Source organism: Ictidomys tridecemlineatus, chromosome 2 (assembly GCF_052094955.1).
Source record: "Ictidomys tridecemlineatus isolate mIctTri1 chromosome 2, mIctTri1.hap1, whole genome shotgun sequence".
In the NCBI taxonomy this organism is placed as follows: domain Eukaryota; kingdom Metazoa; phylum Chordata; class Mammalia; order Rodentia; family Sciuridae; genus Ictidomys; species Ictidomys tridecemlineatus.
The window spans coordinates 215,065,601-215,084,649 of NC_135478.1; the positions used below are offsets into that span (position 1 = coordinate 215,065,601).

Genomic DNA, 19,049 nt, shown 5'->3' on the forward strand with positions numbered 1-19,049 from the left:
ACTGTCCTGGTGAAAAAGCAGTTGTGCAGGGAGCCACAGCCCTGAAATCTCAAGCCGTCCCAGTTCCATGCTGTGTGACAGGCACATTCCTTAAGATGACCTGAATGGCTGGCCTTCCCTTATGGGGAACACACACAGGTGTGTCAGCTAAGATTCTAAAGACACTGTAGAGCAGTTCCCTTTCTCCTCTAATAGGAAAGAAAGGAGAAATAAAACAGAAAAAATAAAATAAAAAACAGAAAAAAAATTTAGTCCTAGTGGATAAAGTAAGAAGAAAGGAAACAAGGAAGAAAGGAGGAAAAAAAACAAAGGTAGGCAGGAAGAAAGGAAGGCAGAAAATAAAGGAATGAAAAGTCTTCCAAGTAGCTCTTCTTTACATGCAAGAGTGAACTTCACACACAATAGCTAAGTCAGAGGAATGCTTGGAGTGCCAGTGGTCGAAGGAAAAGTCTTAAAGGCAAGCCCGACCTTCAACTTGAAACTCCCTCCACTTGGAAATCCCATGGAAAAAGTTAGATTTCAAAACCTGACTTCCAGTGAAATAGAAGCCATCTAAATGCAAAGGGTGAATGAAGATCAAGGTGAAGGAAATCCATTCAGTGAGCAAATATTAACTAGTAACTAGGTTTTTGCTTTCTTTTAGAAATGTGCTATCTGTATTGATATATTTAAACTGTGGTGTTGAATAATAGTTTTCCATCTGTACTAATAAAATATTTGGTTTTTATTCATTTTTAAATTATTTTTTAAGAAATGAAAAGCATGTTTTTACTCCCATTTTACATAAATCTTTCGTAGGCCTGGGGTTGTTTTGATGAAAACACCACTGCCCCCTGGTGGGGATAAAGTAACTGCATTTTTGAGGCTGCTTCTTAAATACCTGCCCAGCTAAGTACAGGAAATGACATCATGTGTCGTATTTGCCATGAGGACAAAGAAGGGGGAAAAAAGAAAAACTACCTGTATTTAGATTTACATGAGAAGAAAGCCCATGTAAATTCTAAACAATATGACTACTTAGCAAATCTTAATTCTTAACAGAGGGTAAGAGTCGGAATTGAAACACTTGAATACAACTTTGTGTCTATAAAATACAGAAACACTAGGCATGAGGCTGTGAGCTCTTTGTTTATAGACATCAAAGACATTTAGCTTCACGATCTCTTTAGACTATCTATCAGTGTGACCCGACCCCATAGGTTATGGTGTAACTTCAGAAGTGGCTTTTCATTTATTAGTTCATAGATTTCTGCCAAACCAATGGCTCACAACCTCACTCTTTCATTTCTGGAGGAAATGTGGTGAACCAGGTACGACTGCTGACATCCCACCTTTGAAACATACAAACTCAGCAATTATATATTCAACCTAGAAAAAAAGGACAAAGTAAGAAGGATAAAAAGCATCAGGAATGGGCTAGGAGTTTCATCAGCTGCAAAATGTAAATAAAGCAAGAAATTTCACTCCACAGCAGCTCTGGAAGATGAGCTGGGCAACATTCCAGAAAAATCCAGGCTCTGGGAGAGAAGGAAGGAGAGGACCTCTCCCCCAGCCTCGGACTCGGAAGCAAATGCCAACCACAACATTTGCAGAGCCCTGGCTGCCGCCCTTCCTAGACACCTGCCACCCCAGAGAGGTTACGGGAGCCATGGCGCTGGTGTCAGCGGTTATTCTAGGAACTTCTGTGGATTATCACCTTGACTCTAGGAACAGGTGGCAAAGCATGTGGCTTTACAGGCACTACTGAGGAAGCCAGCCATTCAGTACAAACAGGAACCATGCATCACAGGCCACAAACAGGAAGAGTTTCTTGAGGGTCGCTCACTGTGACAGAGAATGGCTCAAGCTAAGCCCTGAAATGGCCTTAGGCATAGGGACATGATACACAGAAAGTACTCAAAAAGTGCCCCAAAGCCCCTTCTTTCTCCATCTACTTCTCTAATCCCAAACAGACAATTAAATCACCAATTGGAGTAAGGCACATCGAAAAACAAATATGCATTCTAAGTTACTGAGCCATGATTGCCTTACCTCAATTCACTTTATCAAAACACCTAAAAACAGGAAAAGAGCCCCATAGGGATACCAGGTGTTTAAGAGTAGAAATAATAGGTCTGGTTAAGTCAGGATTGTAGGATGCTGCACAGAAAAGCAGAACTGAGCTGAGGCACCAAAGTCCACAGGACCCCAGATGGAAACACCAGGAAAGGCACCATTCACCAACAGGCAGAAGGGGTTGCAAAATGAAGAGGCAAGCCACAGGTCAGCACGGCCAACCTCTGTTACTGCAGAAACACCACCCTCCCAGGGACCCGAGTAAAGAGCAGGCCAGTTGCATGCCCCTTAAACCCAAACCAAAAGAACGCTTTAGGTGGGTACATTGTATGACCCTAAAATCTCTCTTAATGATTTTTGCCAGGATATGTGTGCATCCCAGTGGCCCGTGAAGAATCATCTGTCATACAGTAACAAGTAAAAGGGTCAAGGGATCCTTTAATAAACAACAACAGCCAAAAAGAATATGTTCCCAGGAGAGACACCAGGGACTGCTGAGTTTCCTAGGCTTCTCTCCCCTTCCCAACAGCGCGGTCCCAGACCATGCACATGCTCTGCGACCTGCTCGTCAGGGTCTTCATGGGAACCCGGGTAGGCGAGGAGCAGACTCACTCATTGAGTAAAGGCATGGAGGTTCTCCTCTTGCTCTTCTGTACCATGTTGGCCTGATTCCTCAAGGAGATCCGAATCATGGCCGGGGCCAGCCTACAGGGCTCGCCGTCCACTTGCATGGGGATGGACTTGTACGTTAGAAGCATGACCTCTCGACACTGGTGCAGCCTTTCTCCATGGCCCCCGACTTGCAGGGCAGCCTGCCAAACAAGTTGAAAGAGAGCCAGAAGTTATTCTTACTTAAGAGAACTAGAGACCCCATGTCCAAAGGGATTTTGATGAACATACTAAAATTCACTAGCCGTCAGTGTAAGAAGAAACGTCAGATAAGCTATTTCTACCAATCAGCTAAATAGTCGAAGCTCTTGATGAGTTTATCATGAATTTCCACCGATCACCACTTTTTATTTTATGCATTTTAAATCTAAATTTGGCCACGCTATTCTACTACAAAAGCTTTCCCTTTGTATTAATCTATTCCCATTAAATAACCGATGTAAGTACTACAAAAAGGATATAAAGAAGCGAAAGTATACTGTGATTAATTTCTAAGTTATATTTATCCCATTCTTAATTCTGCAGCCCATCCTTGGTTATTTTTCCAACGTGGGGAGGTTTTTCCTTTGCACATTAACCTTCCTCAAACTATTTCTAACCTGTGTAAGATAAATAGAATGCAAAATGGTAATTACTCAATTAAAAACACTCTGGAGAGCTTTGAGGATCAAAATAAAAACATCACAAGAGCTCAGTTCACCTTGGTAGCCACAGAATGAAGAGTCAAGTTAACACTGACTCTGAGTCAAGTCAAAATTCCCCTGAGTAAAAAAATATGCCTTTGGTATCATTTATCCTTTCAGGGATGAATGAAAATCATACATTAAGGTGCATGATATGCATAGATTACACAAATTTTATTCAACAGCTTAATGAATATTTGCATACAGTTAGCATAAAACTTTATCTGGATCAATCTTTTAAAATCTTATAACAGCCAAGAGGTTTCCACACACCCCTTTGACATTTACCACTGTCCTCCTACCAACCAAGTGGCAACCACTATCGATTTCTATCACCATGGGTTCATGTTGCCTGAACTGGGACTTCATAAAAAAGAAATCACATAGTCTGTAACCTGTGTCTGACATCTTTTGTTCATTTTTATGTTTGACTGACATTTAGCAAATTTTATTTCTTACCAATGCCTTGGCAGGTGGACGTTTGGCTATTGGCAGTACACATATTTTAGTGGATATATACTCTCCTAGGTACATAGAATGGAGTGTCATTACTTAAGGTGAATGTTTAACTTTAAAAGATACTGGCAAATTTTTTTTTATTAACTTATAATGAAGTAAAAGTTTAAAAGTAATCAAACCCTTACTTTAGCACAAAAATCTAAAAGACTGACTCTCAGGAAAAGGGAAGTACTTTATCAGCGTGTTGCCATAAGGCTCTTTATGAGCAGAGGGAGAAAATCTTATTAATTGAGATTTCTATGAAGCCAATTTGCATTTACTTGACTGCCAGATAGTTGTCCTTATCTGATGTTTTGAGTGGATTTTGCATTAATCTGAACAATATAAAAAATGACTATAAATGCAAAGAGAAGGAAAAGACAGAGACAAAAAGAAGGGAAATAAAATAGAACAAAAACCAAAACATAGCTTACTGAACACCTTCGATGCTGCACATGCTGACCAGAGGGCTTTACACACACTTTTATTCCATTGGTGGGAGAACAAGAGAGCAAGGGGAGCTTCACTTTGGACTTCCACCTGATCCTCCAAGATTTTTTTTTTTCTATCTAAGCTGTGGATTTGAACCACTGTCTCTCCTTCAAAAATTCCCCAATATATTTCCTCTGCCTTTTTGTACTTTTCAGCCCAATATGTACCTGATATTATCCATTTCATCCACTAGAGGAAATACCGTTTTATCTCCCCCAAACCTCACCTTAACTAGGCTGAATGGCAGCTACAAATGCAAAATTTGCCAGTTAAGAACGTATTCCTCTGAGTTTAACAGAACTGAAAATTGCTTCAACACCTTCCACCTCCTTAGAATCAGGGGGCCTAGAAAGCACTATAAAGCACTTTGAAGCCATCTTCTCAGACTAAAAAATAGGACAACAATGGAAACAGAGAGTACTCCTTATCCAGGATGCTTAGGGCCAGAAGTGTTTCAGATTTCAGATTTGTTTTTCAAAATTTAGATTATTTGGCTAACCATAATGAAAAATCTTGGGGAATGAGATTCAAGTCATTCGCCTTTCATAAAGTGTACTCCTTTACAGCTATAGCCTAAAGCTAATTTTAAATGTTATTTTTGGTGTGTCCACATTTTGATGTTGGGCACGTGAGATCAGATGTGAAATTTTCAGCTGTGGCACCCAGTGGATGCTCAAAAAGTTTTTAATTTCACAGCTGGTCCCATTTGGGGTTTTCAGATTAGGATGCTCTACATGTTCTACAAACAAACAGAGTTCAATCACTATCAGTGCCAGCTCTCTGGGCCCACCAGCATCTACCCAAGATCACTGCAGGCTCACAAGAGGAACCACCATCATCAGCTTGCAGAATAAAGACACTTCTCCTACTGTAAAAGACACATGTTCAATGATTTTGGGGACAAATTTAGGGCATACGTAATTTTAAAAACACTGAGTAGCAAAATTTATTTTTCATCTCTCAGAGTGGTCAAGGCTTAACATCCTATATAGTTACAGGTCCTGTTATGGTTTGGATGTGAGATATTCCCCAAAAGTTCACGTGTGAGACAATGCAAGAAAATTCAGAGGAGAAATGACTGGCTTATGAGGGTCTTAACCCAATCAGTGAATTTATTCCCTTAGAGGGATTAATTGAGTGATAACTAAAGGTGGGCACAGTGAAGCTGAAGGAGGTGGGTCATTGGAGTGTTCCTTTGAGGTTGACATTTTGTATCTGGCAAGCGAATTCTCTCTGTGCTTTCTAATCATCGTGTGAGCTGCTTCTCTCCACCACACTCTTCTGCCATAATGTCCCGCCTCACCTTGAGCCCCAAGGAACAGAGCCTGCTATCTCTGGACTGAGACCACTAAAGCCCTGAGCTCTCACACTTTTCCTCCCCTAAAATTGTACTGGTTGGGTCTTTTAGTCACAGCAATGAAAAAGCTGACTAAAACAGCCACCAAGAGCCACACACACCTATGATTTCCTAGAATGAATCCTTTAGCAATAAGATGACACTGGTTTATTTAGAATGCAATTAACTATTGAACTTGGCATATACTACTCTTGTAACATTTCAAGTATTGCCTTTCTGGAGAGGAAGTCCCTGAATAAATGCATCTCTTGTCACTTAGTGCCCTACATGACTTTTTTGGTCCACAGCTATGACTTGAGATTCTGTCTCTCCTCTCTGTATTATTCTCTTCTTCTCCTCTCAAGCCTTCTGCTTGTTTACTCAAATCCTTACTCTACCTGCCGTGGGTAAGCCCTGTGTCATAAAGCAAGAGCAAGTGTTACAAGTGTTACCCCCCCCCATTCCTCATCCCTGCTGCCAGCCCTGCCCATCAATCAGCCTCATCCCGGATGAGGATGCTCAAGGCAGAAGTCAGCAGCTGGCAGAGTAGACAACAGAGACCATCAACAGCACTAGAAGCTGTTTGTCTTTTGGAGATCAAACCTGCAAACAAACCTCTTGCCAGACTAAACAAGAAAAACACTAATTTGAATTACTTTTAGAAAGACGGAAGCTAGCTAAGGATAAAACAGAGAATTTTTGAAAATCACTAAGAATGTTATGAAGGCAATCAATTAGAAAACCCAGATAAGAAAATTTCAGGAAAAACTGTAATTTGAAAACTTTTGCATAACAAATACAAAAATTGAACAGATTAGAACTATTTTAAAACTTGAAAGAGCAAATATTATTCCCCACTTCACACATCATCACAATAAGATTCCCTCAAAAGGTATTTCTGGTATTTAATTTGAATGACATTGAATTTTTCTATTAATTTGGAAAAATTAGGATCAGTAGTGTATTGAATTGTCCTATTGATGAATATATCACAGCTTTCCACTTATTTTTCTCTTATATCCTTCAATAAAGTTCTAAAGTTTTCTATATAAAAGTTTCATGTATTTACTGATTTTGTTAATATCGTAAATGACATATCTGTTCAGATATTGCTAGATTGGTGGAAGACTGTTGATTTCTTTTTAACAGAATAGGCTATCAGCCATCTTTCTTATGACTTTTAATAGTTTGTTGTGAATTTTCATGGAATTTATATGTATGGGATAATATCAGTGGAAATGTTAGAAAGTTTGCAATTTTTTTCTTCTAATTTCATTTCTGTGACTTATTTTATTGGCCAAGCCTCCAATTTTATATTGAAAACTTTTTGAAGACAGACTGATCTTTTTAGAAGGAAGAAGAATTCTACCACCAGAAGACTGTCTTCAGACTTAAGCTTCAACATCAAGTCTTCCGGGGTCTCTAGCCTGCCTGCCCAACTAATCTCTCCAATCTTTCTTTCTTTCTGTCTCAACACATACACATACATGCACTTGTGCACACAAGTTATCGGTTATTTCTCTGGAGAACCATAACTAATATACTTGTGAAATGTATTAAATTTGAAGAACAAAAATCCACAAGTAACAGAATAGTTTGAAAGAAGAAAGAGCAATAGATAATAAACTTCCCCTATTAGATACTGAGATATGCAATATTTTAAAGATACACTAATTAATTAAAATAATGGAAATGAATAGAAAGAACACAATAGACTCATATGGGTAAGAATATGGAATTTGTTGATGTGGCATTACAGATTATTGAAGAAATGATGGCTAATTTAGCCAATGGTACTGGTTAATATTTCATGCTACATACAGAAAAATAAAATCAGTACTTTACATCATATACAAAGAAAGAATAAATGAAAATAAAAATATAAAAAGTAACAAGCTGAAAGAAAGAAGGCAAGTATTTTTTTCCACCTGAAATAGTTTGGAACTCAAAAGTACTCCAAAAGCCTATGTTACCGACTCAGTCCATAGGCCATGACACTACTAGGAAGTCGTGGAACCTTTAAAAGATAGAGGTTACCTGGAGAAAGTTAGATCATTAAGGACATGCCCTTGAAAAAATATTGGGACCCCACCCGCTGTTCTTCTTCTCTTTTTTATTTACAGCCATAATGTGAGGATTTTCTCCATGATGCGTTGCTTAACACAGGATCAAATGCATATTTCCAAAACTATAAACCAAAAAAACTCTCTTTATAAGTTGATTATCTCAGGTATTTTGTCACAGAAGAGGAAAGCTAATACACCAGGCAATGTCTCTAACAGTGGTATATTCTCCTTTGTGCTTTCCATTTCCTGTGGAAAGCCTCTGGTGAGCTACTTGAGGGGTCTTTACTCAGTACTGAGCTATGAAGACTTAAGTTTTGTCCTTGGAAACGATCCAGGCTTTCCCATGCGTATCAGACTACCCAAGGCATGAGATCTCTGTCTTTGCTCTCATAGCTCTGGAGTTGGGCTTAACCCATTGGGAACTGGACAGCCCACCTCCTACCTTATTTGGCAAAGAATATTCCATGGAAAACCTTTGATGTCCCCCCATATAAATAAAGCAAGGGCAGGATCCATTGTTCTCTTTTCCTTGAGATCAGTGAGCCATCCTACCTCTGCTTTTCAAAATTACTTCCTGAGTATGTGGTTGGGTTTTTTTTTTTGCCATTTTCTTTTTAATTTATTTTTTACATACATGACAATAGTGAAATGCATTACACTCATTATTACCCATGTACAGCACAATTTTTTTGTAACTCTGTATATAAAGCATGTTCACGCCAAATTATGCCATTATACATGTACTCATTTTTACATTACACTTCTTAATACACATATATACCACAATTTGTCATATCTCTGTTTGTATATAAGGTATGTTGACACCAAATTCAAATCTTCATACATGTATAATGATGACCAAGACATTCCACCATCCTTGCTATTCCCCTTCCCTCTCCCTTTCCCTCCCACCCATCTTCCCTATCTAGAAATAATCTTCCTCCCATGCTCTCCCTCCCTACCCCACTTTGAGTCACCCACCTTCTATCAGAGAAAACATTTTCTCTTTATTAGCTCTTATTCTGCAGCCAGCCCATTCCACAAAGAGGGACCCCAATTCCATCGCCTGTGTGGGACATGGGTGAGAATTCTCCACAGGAAGCACTGTCCTCAGACCTTCTCTATCTCTGTGGCCCCGGATGCACACATAGCCCCAGCAATGGCTCCAATGCTCATGAAGTGGTTCCCTCTAGAATTCTAGCTTCCGCCTTACATTCATCATAGCATGCACAGCTGAGCAACAAACTTCTCCAGCAGCCACTTTTCCAAAGTTCCATCTCTTTCTTGTCACCTGAGCTCCTTGAAGTTAATAGCATCATCTTCTCCCTTTCTATCTCTATCACTAGAAATCATAAACTTTCTGTAGTTGCTGATCTGTGAACTGCTAATCTTAAGGCTACCCTCTTTACAGATTTTCTAACATCCCGTGTCTAGCCTCCTGTATTAAATAGACACAGTGGAACTATCTCACATGGCCTTTTTCCTTTCCAATATATACTACACAAGTTGCTAAGATGAGAAATGTTACATAGATGATTTTCAGTGGAAATATCTAGCACCCTTTATCACTAGAATTCTTATTCAATGGAGACAGATTGTAGAAACGAACTACATAAATTCATGACTGACCAAAAAGAAAAAAAAAAAAGGAAACATTCAGTTTTATATCCATTAGTAAATTATCCAATCATTCCTCCAAAACCTGTAATATCCTGAAATACTGAGATTAGTGACAGTATAAACAATATATCCAGGAACAATGGGATAAAATAAATACATACAAATCTGGAAAGAAACATATCTTATTAATTTTTTTAATACAAGACTAGTGGTATTTGCCTCTCATATTGAACTTACTTTTTTTTGTATTTTGTAAAGCAAGAAATGGAAAACTAAATAAAATATATCCTTATAACATATACAAACAAATATATATGTTAAAATATATATATATGTTAAAGCACTACATACAAGGTAGCAATAAAACGTAATTTAGACTGCATTCAATGAATTATCTACTTGGTATATATAATCAATGGAACTAGACATGAAAAAAAAAAGAAAATGTGATCCATAATGAAGAAGAAAAATGAAATTATCACAGGGTGGACTTCAGAGCAAATTGAACACTGAAGTAAAGAGGCTGCTGCAGATGGAAACACGTCAAAGAAACTACTGATCTCAAAAGCAGACACAGAAATATTTTATTTCATGAGCTGTGAGACAAAAATAAGCAAACTATAATACAGGCATTTGAATACCATAAGGAAAGGGAAAGGAAAACAGAGCAGAATGTACATGGAAAAAAATTCCAAGTGTGTTGGGGAAAAAAAAAATCAGTCTTCAAATCCAAGATTAACCAATCTAAACTAGAGTAAATACAAAGAAAACCACTATGATAGGCAGAATAATTCCCAATATAACAATAACAAAGATGCCTACATTCTAATTCCCAGAAATTATGAAAACCTTACACAAAAATGAGCCTTTTCTGAATACACTGAAGATGTGGAGGTAAGAGATCATCCTGGATGATCTAAGTGGGCCCAGTAATATCTTAGAGGTCCTGATAGGGGATAGGTGGGAAAAGAGAGTCAGTCAGAGAAGATGTGAGAAGAAAATACACACCCACAGGCCAGAGAAAGAAGATAACTTCTAGAGGCTGCAGAAGACCAGGACATGGATTCACCTACAGGGTCTCCAGAAGATACAGCTCTACCAAAAACCTGTTTTAGACTTATTAACTCCATAATTGAAAAATAGATTTATGCTGTCTTAAGCCACTGTTTGTGGTAATTTGTTTACAGAGGTAATAGGAAAGTGGTACAACCACAAAGAAGCTTCATAAAATCAAAAATAAAAAGACAATCTCAAAAATACAGGAAAAAGACTGGGGTTGTGGCTCAGGGGTAGAGCGTTTGCCTGGCACATGTAAGGCCCTGGGTTCAATCCTTAGTACCACATAAAAATAAATAAACAAAATAAAGGTGTTGTGTCCATCTATAACTAAAAATATTTTTAAAAAAATAGGAAAAAAAGACATTATCATCAGTGGAATAAAGGTACAAATTATAGTTGAATTTTTTTTCAAAAAAATACAGAGGAATGAAGAAAATGAAATAACATTATTAAAGTGCTAAAACAAGCAAATTAGCAAACAAACTTGTCAATTCAGAATTTTATCTCCATAAAATTAAAATTTTAAAACTGAGTGTCAAATAAGAGTATTTTCAGAAAGTAAAATTTGTAATTATTTGTTGCCTTCATTTGAGAAATGCTGGGGGAGTTCTTTCAAAGAATAACAAAATGATACTACATGAAAACTTGGATTGACAGGAAGGAATGAAGAATTCTGGAAGTGGTAAATATATAGGTAACAAAAGGTTATCAATTTTCTTTCATCTCAAGTTCTTTAAAAGACAATCCACTGCTGAAAGCAAAAATATTGAATTGTGGGGTTTACTTATGGCATATAAAAGTAAAGTATATGAAAATAAGAGAGCAAGGTAAGTGGGAAAAGTAAAATTACAAGAAATAGATGGATAACAAATTACTTGTATTAGGAATAGAGGAGAGGATCCAATAATCAGTAAAAGGATAATAACAGAACATTATAAATAACTTTATGTCCATGGACTCAACAAGTAGGTGAAATGAAAAATTCCCTAAATAATTTAACTGAATAAAATTGATTCAAGAAGAAATAGAGCTGGGCGTGGTGTCTATAGTCCCAGCTACTTGGAAGGCTGGCACAGGAGGTTCACAAGTTTGAAGCCAGTCTGAGCAATGGAGTGAGGCTCTTTTCTTTAAAAAGAGTGGTAGGTGCAGTAGAATAGAAATTTGGATAATTCTGTACCTATCCTTTTCTCAAATGAATTTTAGAGCCAATGGTTGATTGGGAAATTCTATAAAAATATAAGAAAAAATAAATAAAACAAGTTTCCATAAGTTCTTTTAGACAAATAAAGAATGTCATTTCTTATTTCAATTCATGGAGCAAACAAAACTTGATATCAAAATTGAACAAAGAAAATAAATTAATCAACCAATATATTTCATAAACATAGTCACAAAAATACCTAATAAAATATTAACAAATTTTATCTAGCAAAATAAAAACTAATAATACATCAAGACTAAGAGTAGTTTAGGCCAGAAATGCATTTAAAAGCCTTTTTAAAAATAAGAGAAATTTATTATCTAAACAACAGAAAGGAGAAAATTATATGTCTTTTTTGCAAGATGCAGAAAAGTATTTAATCAAATACACCAGACATTTGTGATAAAAATCTCTAAGGGAACTAGGAATATAATAGAAATATTTCAAGGAAAAAAGAAGGTTTACTTTAAAAATAAGCCTATTACATAACATATTTTATGAGGGAATATAGATGTTTCTCCCTCTAATCAAGAATAAGACAAATATGTTAATTCTTGCCAAGTTTATTCACATCTCACTGAACATACTGGCCAACTCAAAAAGTCAATAAAAAAATAAAAGGTATGTAAGAAAACAGTAAGACTGTCCTGACACACAAACAACATGATTGTATGTGTAGAAAAAACCTAAGGAGTCTGCAAAAACTACCAGAACTAAAAAGGATTTAGAAAAGCTATAAGATAAGGTAAGTAAGTAAGTAAGTAAATAAATAAATGCACATACATCAGTTTTCTACTTACCAGCAATAATAATTATAAAACTTAAAATATTATTTAAAATTGCCTCAAAAAGCATAAAATATTTAGAAATTAACAGCTGTGCAGGAAACTGAAAACTACCCTGAACTTAAAAAAAAAAAATTGCTGAAGGAAGATAAAAACACCTAAATAAATAAATAAATATATGTGTTCATAGACTGGAACAATTAACATTGCTAATATCCTAATTTTATTTTATTTATTTTTTAAATTTTTTTATTGTTAGTTGTTCAAAACATTACATAGTTCTTGACATATCATATTTCACACTTTGATTCAAGTGGGTTATGAACTCCCATTTTTACCCCGTATACAGATTGCAGAATCACATCAGTTACACTTCCATTGATTTACATATTGCCATACTAGTGTCTGTTGTATTCTGCTGCCTTTCCTGTCCTCTACTATCCCCCCTCCCCTCCCCTCCCCTCTTCTCTCTCTACCCCCTCTACTGTAATTCATTTCTCCCCCTTGTATTATTTTTCCCTTTCCCCTCACTTCCTCTTGTATGTAATTTTGTATAACCCTGAGGATCTCCTTCCATTTCCATGAAATTTCCCTTCTCTCTCCCTTTCCCTCCCACCTCTCATCCCTGTTTAATGTTAATCTTCTTCTCATGCTCTTCGTCCCTACTCTGTTCTTAGTTACTCTCCTTATATCAAAGAAGACATTTGGCATTTGTTTTTTAGGGATTGGCTAGCTTCACTTAGCATAATCTGCTCTAATGCCATCCATTTCCCTCCAAATTCTATGATTTTGTCATTTTTTAATGCAGAGTAATACTGCATTGTGTATAAATGCCACATTTTTTTAATCCATTCGTCTATTGAAGGGCATCTAGGTTGGTTCCACAGTCTTGCTATTGTGAATTGTGCTGCTATGAACATTGATGTAGCAGTGTCCCTGTAGCATGCTCTTTTTTAGGTCTTTAGGGAATAGACCCAGACGGGGAATAGCTGGGTCAAATGGTGGTTCCATTCCCAGCTTTCCAAGAAATCTCCATACTGCTTTCCAAATTGGCTGCACCAATTTTAAAAGTTTAGTGCAACCCCAATTCAAAATCCAAGAGATTTCTAGTAGATACTGACAAATTATAAAGTTTATATGCAGATGCAGAGGAGCTAGAATAACCAAAATTCTCTTATAAGAACAAAGTGAAATGAATCATATTACCGGACTGAAGACTAACTATAAGCTAGAGTAATCAGGACAGAGTGGTGTGGGCATACACAAGCCAGAAGAATACAGATTTCAGAAAAAGGTTCACACACAAAGGGCAAAGGCACCAAGTCGATTCTATAGAAAAGGAAAGTTCACTCAACAAATAGTGCAGAAAAATACTAGATAAACATTTTTTAAATGCATAAACAGCTATCTTACATGATACATAAAAATTAATTTTAGGGCTGGAGTTGTAGCTCAGTGGTCGAGCACTTGCCTAACACATGTGAGGCATTGGGTCTAATCCTCAGCACCACATAAAAATAAATAAAATAAAGGTATTGTGTCTTTGTACAACTAAAAAAATTTTTTAAATTAATTTAAATGGAATACATTATACATAAAAGCTAAAACAATAAATCTTCAGGAAGAAAATATAGAATGCCTTCCTGATCTTTCTTGGAATAATCAAGTTTAAGATGCATATTAGGGTAGAGCTGGGGTTCAGCGGCAAAGCACTTGCCTTGCATGTGTGAGGCATTGGATTCGATCCTCAGCACCACATAAAAATAAACAAATAAAATAAAGGCATTCTGTCCATCTACAACTACAAAAAAATTTTTTAAAAGATGCACATAAGAATCTTTAACATGAAGTTAAGCCTACTTCATAAAACTGAAATTCATAAAAAATGTTTTAAATGTGTGCTCATCAAAAGAAACAAGAAAAATACAAAAAGAAAAGTACAAACTGAGAATACATTTGCAATAAATAAGTCTGTCAAAAGACCTGTGTCCACAACATGTCCCTGGCAACTGAAAGATAAACAGCCCATTAACATATACAAAGACACAAAGATTGTTATTTTTAAAAAAGACATAAGAGGTAACCATAAAGATAATTTGTCCTTACTCTTATTTTTTTTAAATTTAGGACATAACTATTTGCTCCAAAGTTTTAATAACTTTATAAAACACAATTTTGGGGGGGCATGGAATCTTACTTTCTCCTCTCATTCTGTTTTTCAAGTGCTGTGTCGTAACAGCATTTGCATCTCTTCTAGTAACACTTTTTCAGCACCTAGAGGACATTTCATTTAAGTCATCCAAGTACATTGCTATTGTATTCTGTACACTGTGAACAATATACAATTTCTAAAAAGAAGTTTTAAAATTCTCTTTTTTAAAAGAGAGAGAGGAGAGAGAGATAATTTTTTTAATATTTATTTTTTAGTTTTTGGCGGACACAACATCTTTGTTTGTATGTGGTGCTGAGGAGCGCGCTACCGCTTCAGCCACATCCCCAGCCCCTTTAAAATTCTTATTAATAGGATTTTAAATGTTTAAGCCATCAAATCAGTAATCTCATTCCTGGAGATTTATCATAAGAAAATAATCTGAAATGTGTACAGACTTTTACAAACCAAATAATTATGTTAATTACAGGATTATTTATGACAACAAACATTCAGAACCTAAAAGTTTCATAAAATAATTTTTCATAAAGCAACAATTATTATATGTAGTGGCATTTATACAATGAACTGGTGGGTATGTGACTATTTCTAGTTATCATTTTACTTATGATAATATAAGTTCATGTATATTTTAAGACATAAAAATAAAGACATTGGAAGAAAATACATCAAAATACAGTCACTTATGAATCATATGATTGTGACTGATGTATTTACTTCAATCCAAACACTAATGTTATTATCAAAATAAGCAAATATTTAATGTTACATTTTCTTTTCTAAAAAATATAAAATATTATATTACATGGTAAATATAAAACTTCAACCCTGGGAATATCCCCAAGTAATTTTTTTCTCACTGAAGAACTTTTTTCTTTCCTAATTCATAAATATAAAAGAACTTATACATTTTAATTTCAATTAACAAAAAGATCAATGTGCTTTCTTTAAAGTTTATAAAGACTGAAATCTTGGATTTCATACTGAATAGCAAATTAGGTTCCCACTTCCTCAATCTGAATAATGCTTTGAACTGTCTTGAACAGTTTTAAATTACTTAGAAACAGACTTAACATGAAAGGACCTTCACAACTATAATGGCAGAAAATTGTGGCAGAAATAAATACAAATTACAATGCCTGATTATGGCCTGTGTAAAATCCATAAAGGTAATCAGGAGACCCAGTACACAGTGAAGAATCATCTTAATTAGTAGGAATGCATTTCAACCAATATAGTGAATTGAAGACTTCTGCTTTGAAGTTTGCAATTACAAGATAAAGAGTCTAAAAGAAATAGTCTTTTTAAAAAAATTATATTCCAGTAACTATTTTAAATCTGTCTCCAAGAGCCACTCTGAATTTTCTGTTCTTTGGAATTTACTTAAGTTATAAGCAATCTACAAAAATATTAATTGTTTATTCCATTAGCTTGAAAGTACATAGTCTCTAATGACTTCAGACATGTCGATTTCTAAGAAAAATAATTTGCTTCTAAAAGCATTGACCTACTAGTTATGTTTTTAAATTATATGGCAACTATTTTAAATACACAAAAATATGCACACACAACTCAAATAACTTCATTCTTCTGTTTATATAATCATCTTAAACAGATGCTTGAGTTTTCACATAATTTTCCTTCTTTGAAATATAATCAATATGATAGTTTTAAGAAATACAGAATTGAATGACTAAAAATAAGCCCTTTCCATCCTGAATGAAAGCAATGACGGACATGGGTGTGAAAATAGAGACGTAGGTTCCAACAGAGAGTACTGGGTGCTAAAGACCAGACGTCTTAACCTACATCTCACTCTGTTGTTCTGCAGTAGGATTTCCTATTTTGGAAGCGATTAGGAATCACTAGAATTGGCGATTTTATCACACTCTGATGATAGTTGGCATGCATGCATTTCATTATTCATATTGCATAAGGAGAATTTAATTGGCATGATTTTGGTATTCCATTTCCTGTTCAAGAACTCCCATCTACTATTATTTTTCTCTTTTACCTACAAATGATAGGATGGAATAAAGTAGGATGTGACAGGCCCCTATAACCATCTCTGCAACCTACAGAGGTCTCCTGAGCTCTAAATATATACTTCTAGTTGCCTATTTTTACATTCCCTTAGATATCTTCCAGGAATTACAAATTTAAAATATGTAAAACCAAGTCCATTGCTTTAGTAATATTCTCCTTTCTATTTTCTACATCATTTAAGGCAGTCATTCTTCACCTGGTTGCCTAAGGTCCCAGAGTTCATTTACACCTCTCCTCCTTTACCCTTCACAATGAGTCACTATGTCCAAGTGACAGAAACTCACCCTCCGTCTTCCTTGCCACTTTCTTGCTTCTGGCTTCCAGGTCTCCTCGCTTCTTCACCTGGACACGGCACCAATGTGTTGATTTGCCCACCAGCCTTTAGTGGTAGAGTCTGGTCTCCTCTCCCACCAACACCTAGGCAATCTTTCTAAAGCACAAGTCTGCTCCTCTCACCCCACTCCCTCGGCCTGTCCATCAACAGCTCAGTGAGCTGTTTCTGCCGTTTCTCCCTATGTCTGTCTTTACTCACTATATGTAGAGGGTTGCTCAAAGGCGCCACCATGGGCTCTCTAGGATATGTGTCCTCAGGCTAGTTCCTCTGATGGGAACACCTTGGGGCCACATCACACCTCAATTCCTTCCTCCTCTGTGAAGCCAGTACTGATAACACCATCTCTCTTTCCTATTATTACTCATGCCTTACTTCCAGGATTTAGTACATCAGACTGGGATGACATTTTTACTTCTTGGGTCTCCCTCCATAACAGTAAGCTGTGAGCACCCTAAGCCCATTTCTCAACCATTTTACCTAGCAGCACGTCATCCATGGATTTAGCATTTGTGGATTCCATAAATACTTATAAATGACACTGAGTGAATGAAAGCTGAGATATTTAAGTTGAATTTTTACAATTCCTATTAATTGGAGACCATCAGTGTTGCCCAGATTTCCCATACATTGCATGTCCTTTTTATGACCCAGCCTCAAAAATTACATAGCACAGCTTCCACTGTACTTGACCCCTCAAGGCACTCACAAGCCCAACCAGACTCATGGGGAGGACACATGGAGCCTAATTCTTGATGGATGTATCCAAACATTCAATGCTGTTTTAAATCCAATCACCATCAGAGGATGCTACAGAACCAACTCATTATTTTGAAAATATAGAAAGAAAAAAAAATCTCTTATCCTGCCTTTCCTATGTAAGCATATATCTAAGTGGTCAAATAGCAGGTGAAGAGACCTCTCTTTAAAGAAACATTCCAATGAATTAGAATATCACTCTTTTAAAATCCCTAATGATTGTTGTATCCAGACAATGACTATCAATATCTGCTAACATTAAAAAATAGAGGAGAGACACAACAACTTATTATACATCCCCTTTGAAAGAAGAAAACACTCCCACAAAGAGATTTTCTGGAAAATATAAATGATGTCTCTAGAACCTCCTATAGGCCGAGCACCCCTTATCCAAAATGCTTGGGACCAGACATGTTTCAAATTTCATATGTTTTTGGATTGGGGAATATTTGCATAGTCTTTACCAGTGGATCATCTCTAATCTAAAAATCCAAAGTGCTCTGAAATCTAAAAGCACTCAGTAAGTGTCAGATTTTGAATTTTTGGATTAGGAAAGCTTAACATATACCAGTTTACAGGGAAATGTATCTTGAGCCAACTATCAATTTACTGAAACCAGAGAAGAAAGAACAGCATGTTAACTGATACTTCAGGGGTGATATTAGTGAAATTCAGACTCGGAGATTTTACCAAACAAAATGACCAGGTTTTACCAAACAAATGACAAATTTTACCAAACAAATGACCAGGTTTTGTCATCAAACAAAAAAGGAAAAAAATAAGAATTAGAAAATAATCTATACAGGTTTGAAAATCTTATCAATCAAACAGAATGTGTAAACTATTTTTGGATCCTGATTTAGAGAGATAGAGTGTAAGAAAACTAATGGCATTTCAGAGATAACTAGAAATTTGAGCACTAAGTAGATATACAGTGATATTCAACAATTTATTTTAGATAAAATAACATTACTGAGGGATTTTTTAAATAAAGAAAAGTCTTTCTGGTAAAATAACATAACATCTGGAATTACTTTCAAAATAGAATAAGGGTAAAAGTCAGAGATAGAAACAAGTATCATTGTCTATGAGTCGATTAGTATAAAAGCCGAGTAGTGGTACTTGGGGGTCCTTTATATAACTTTTTCTATTTTTATATTAAAATCTTCCCATTAAAAAAATATATTTTAAAAAAGTTTATTAACTCCAAGTTACACTTAATAAAGTAAAAACCCCTTGGTAAATTCTTTATGCACCCTAGGATCTTGCCCTTGTACTT

General features: G+C 35.9%; 1 protein-coding gene across 12 annotated transcripts in view; it reads right to left on the minus strand.

Moving 5' to 3' along the window:
• Positions 1-19,049, minus strand: part of Dgki (diacylglycerol kinase iota) — a 425,847-nt gene that overhangs the window by 140,482 nt on the left and 266,316 nt on the right. For all 12 annotated transcript variants that reach the window (XM_078040589.1, XM_078040592.1, XM_078040591.1 and 9 more), the window contains one exon: positions 2,668-2,867. In XM_078040589.1, coding sequence (XP_077896715.1) covers positions 2,668-2,867 — 200 coding nt within the window. The remainder of the gene's footprint in view (positions 1-2,667; positions 2,868-19,049) is intronic.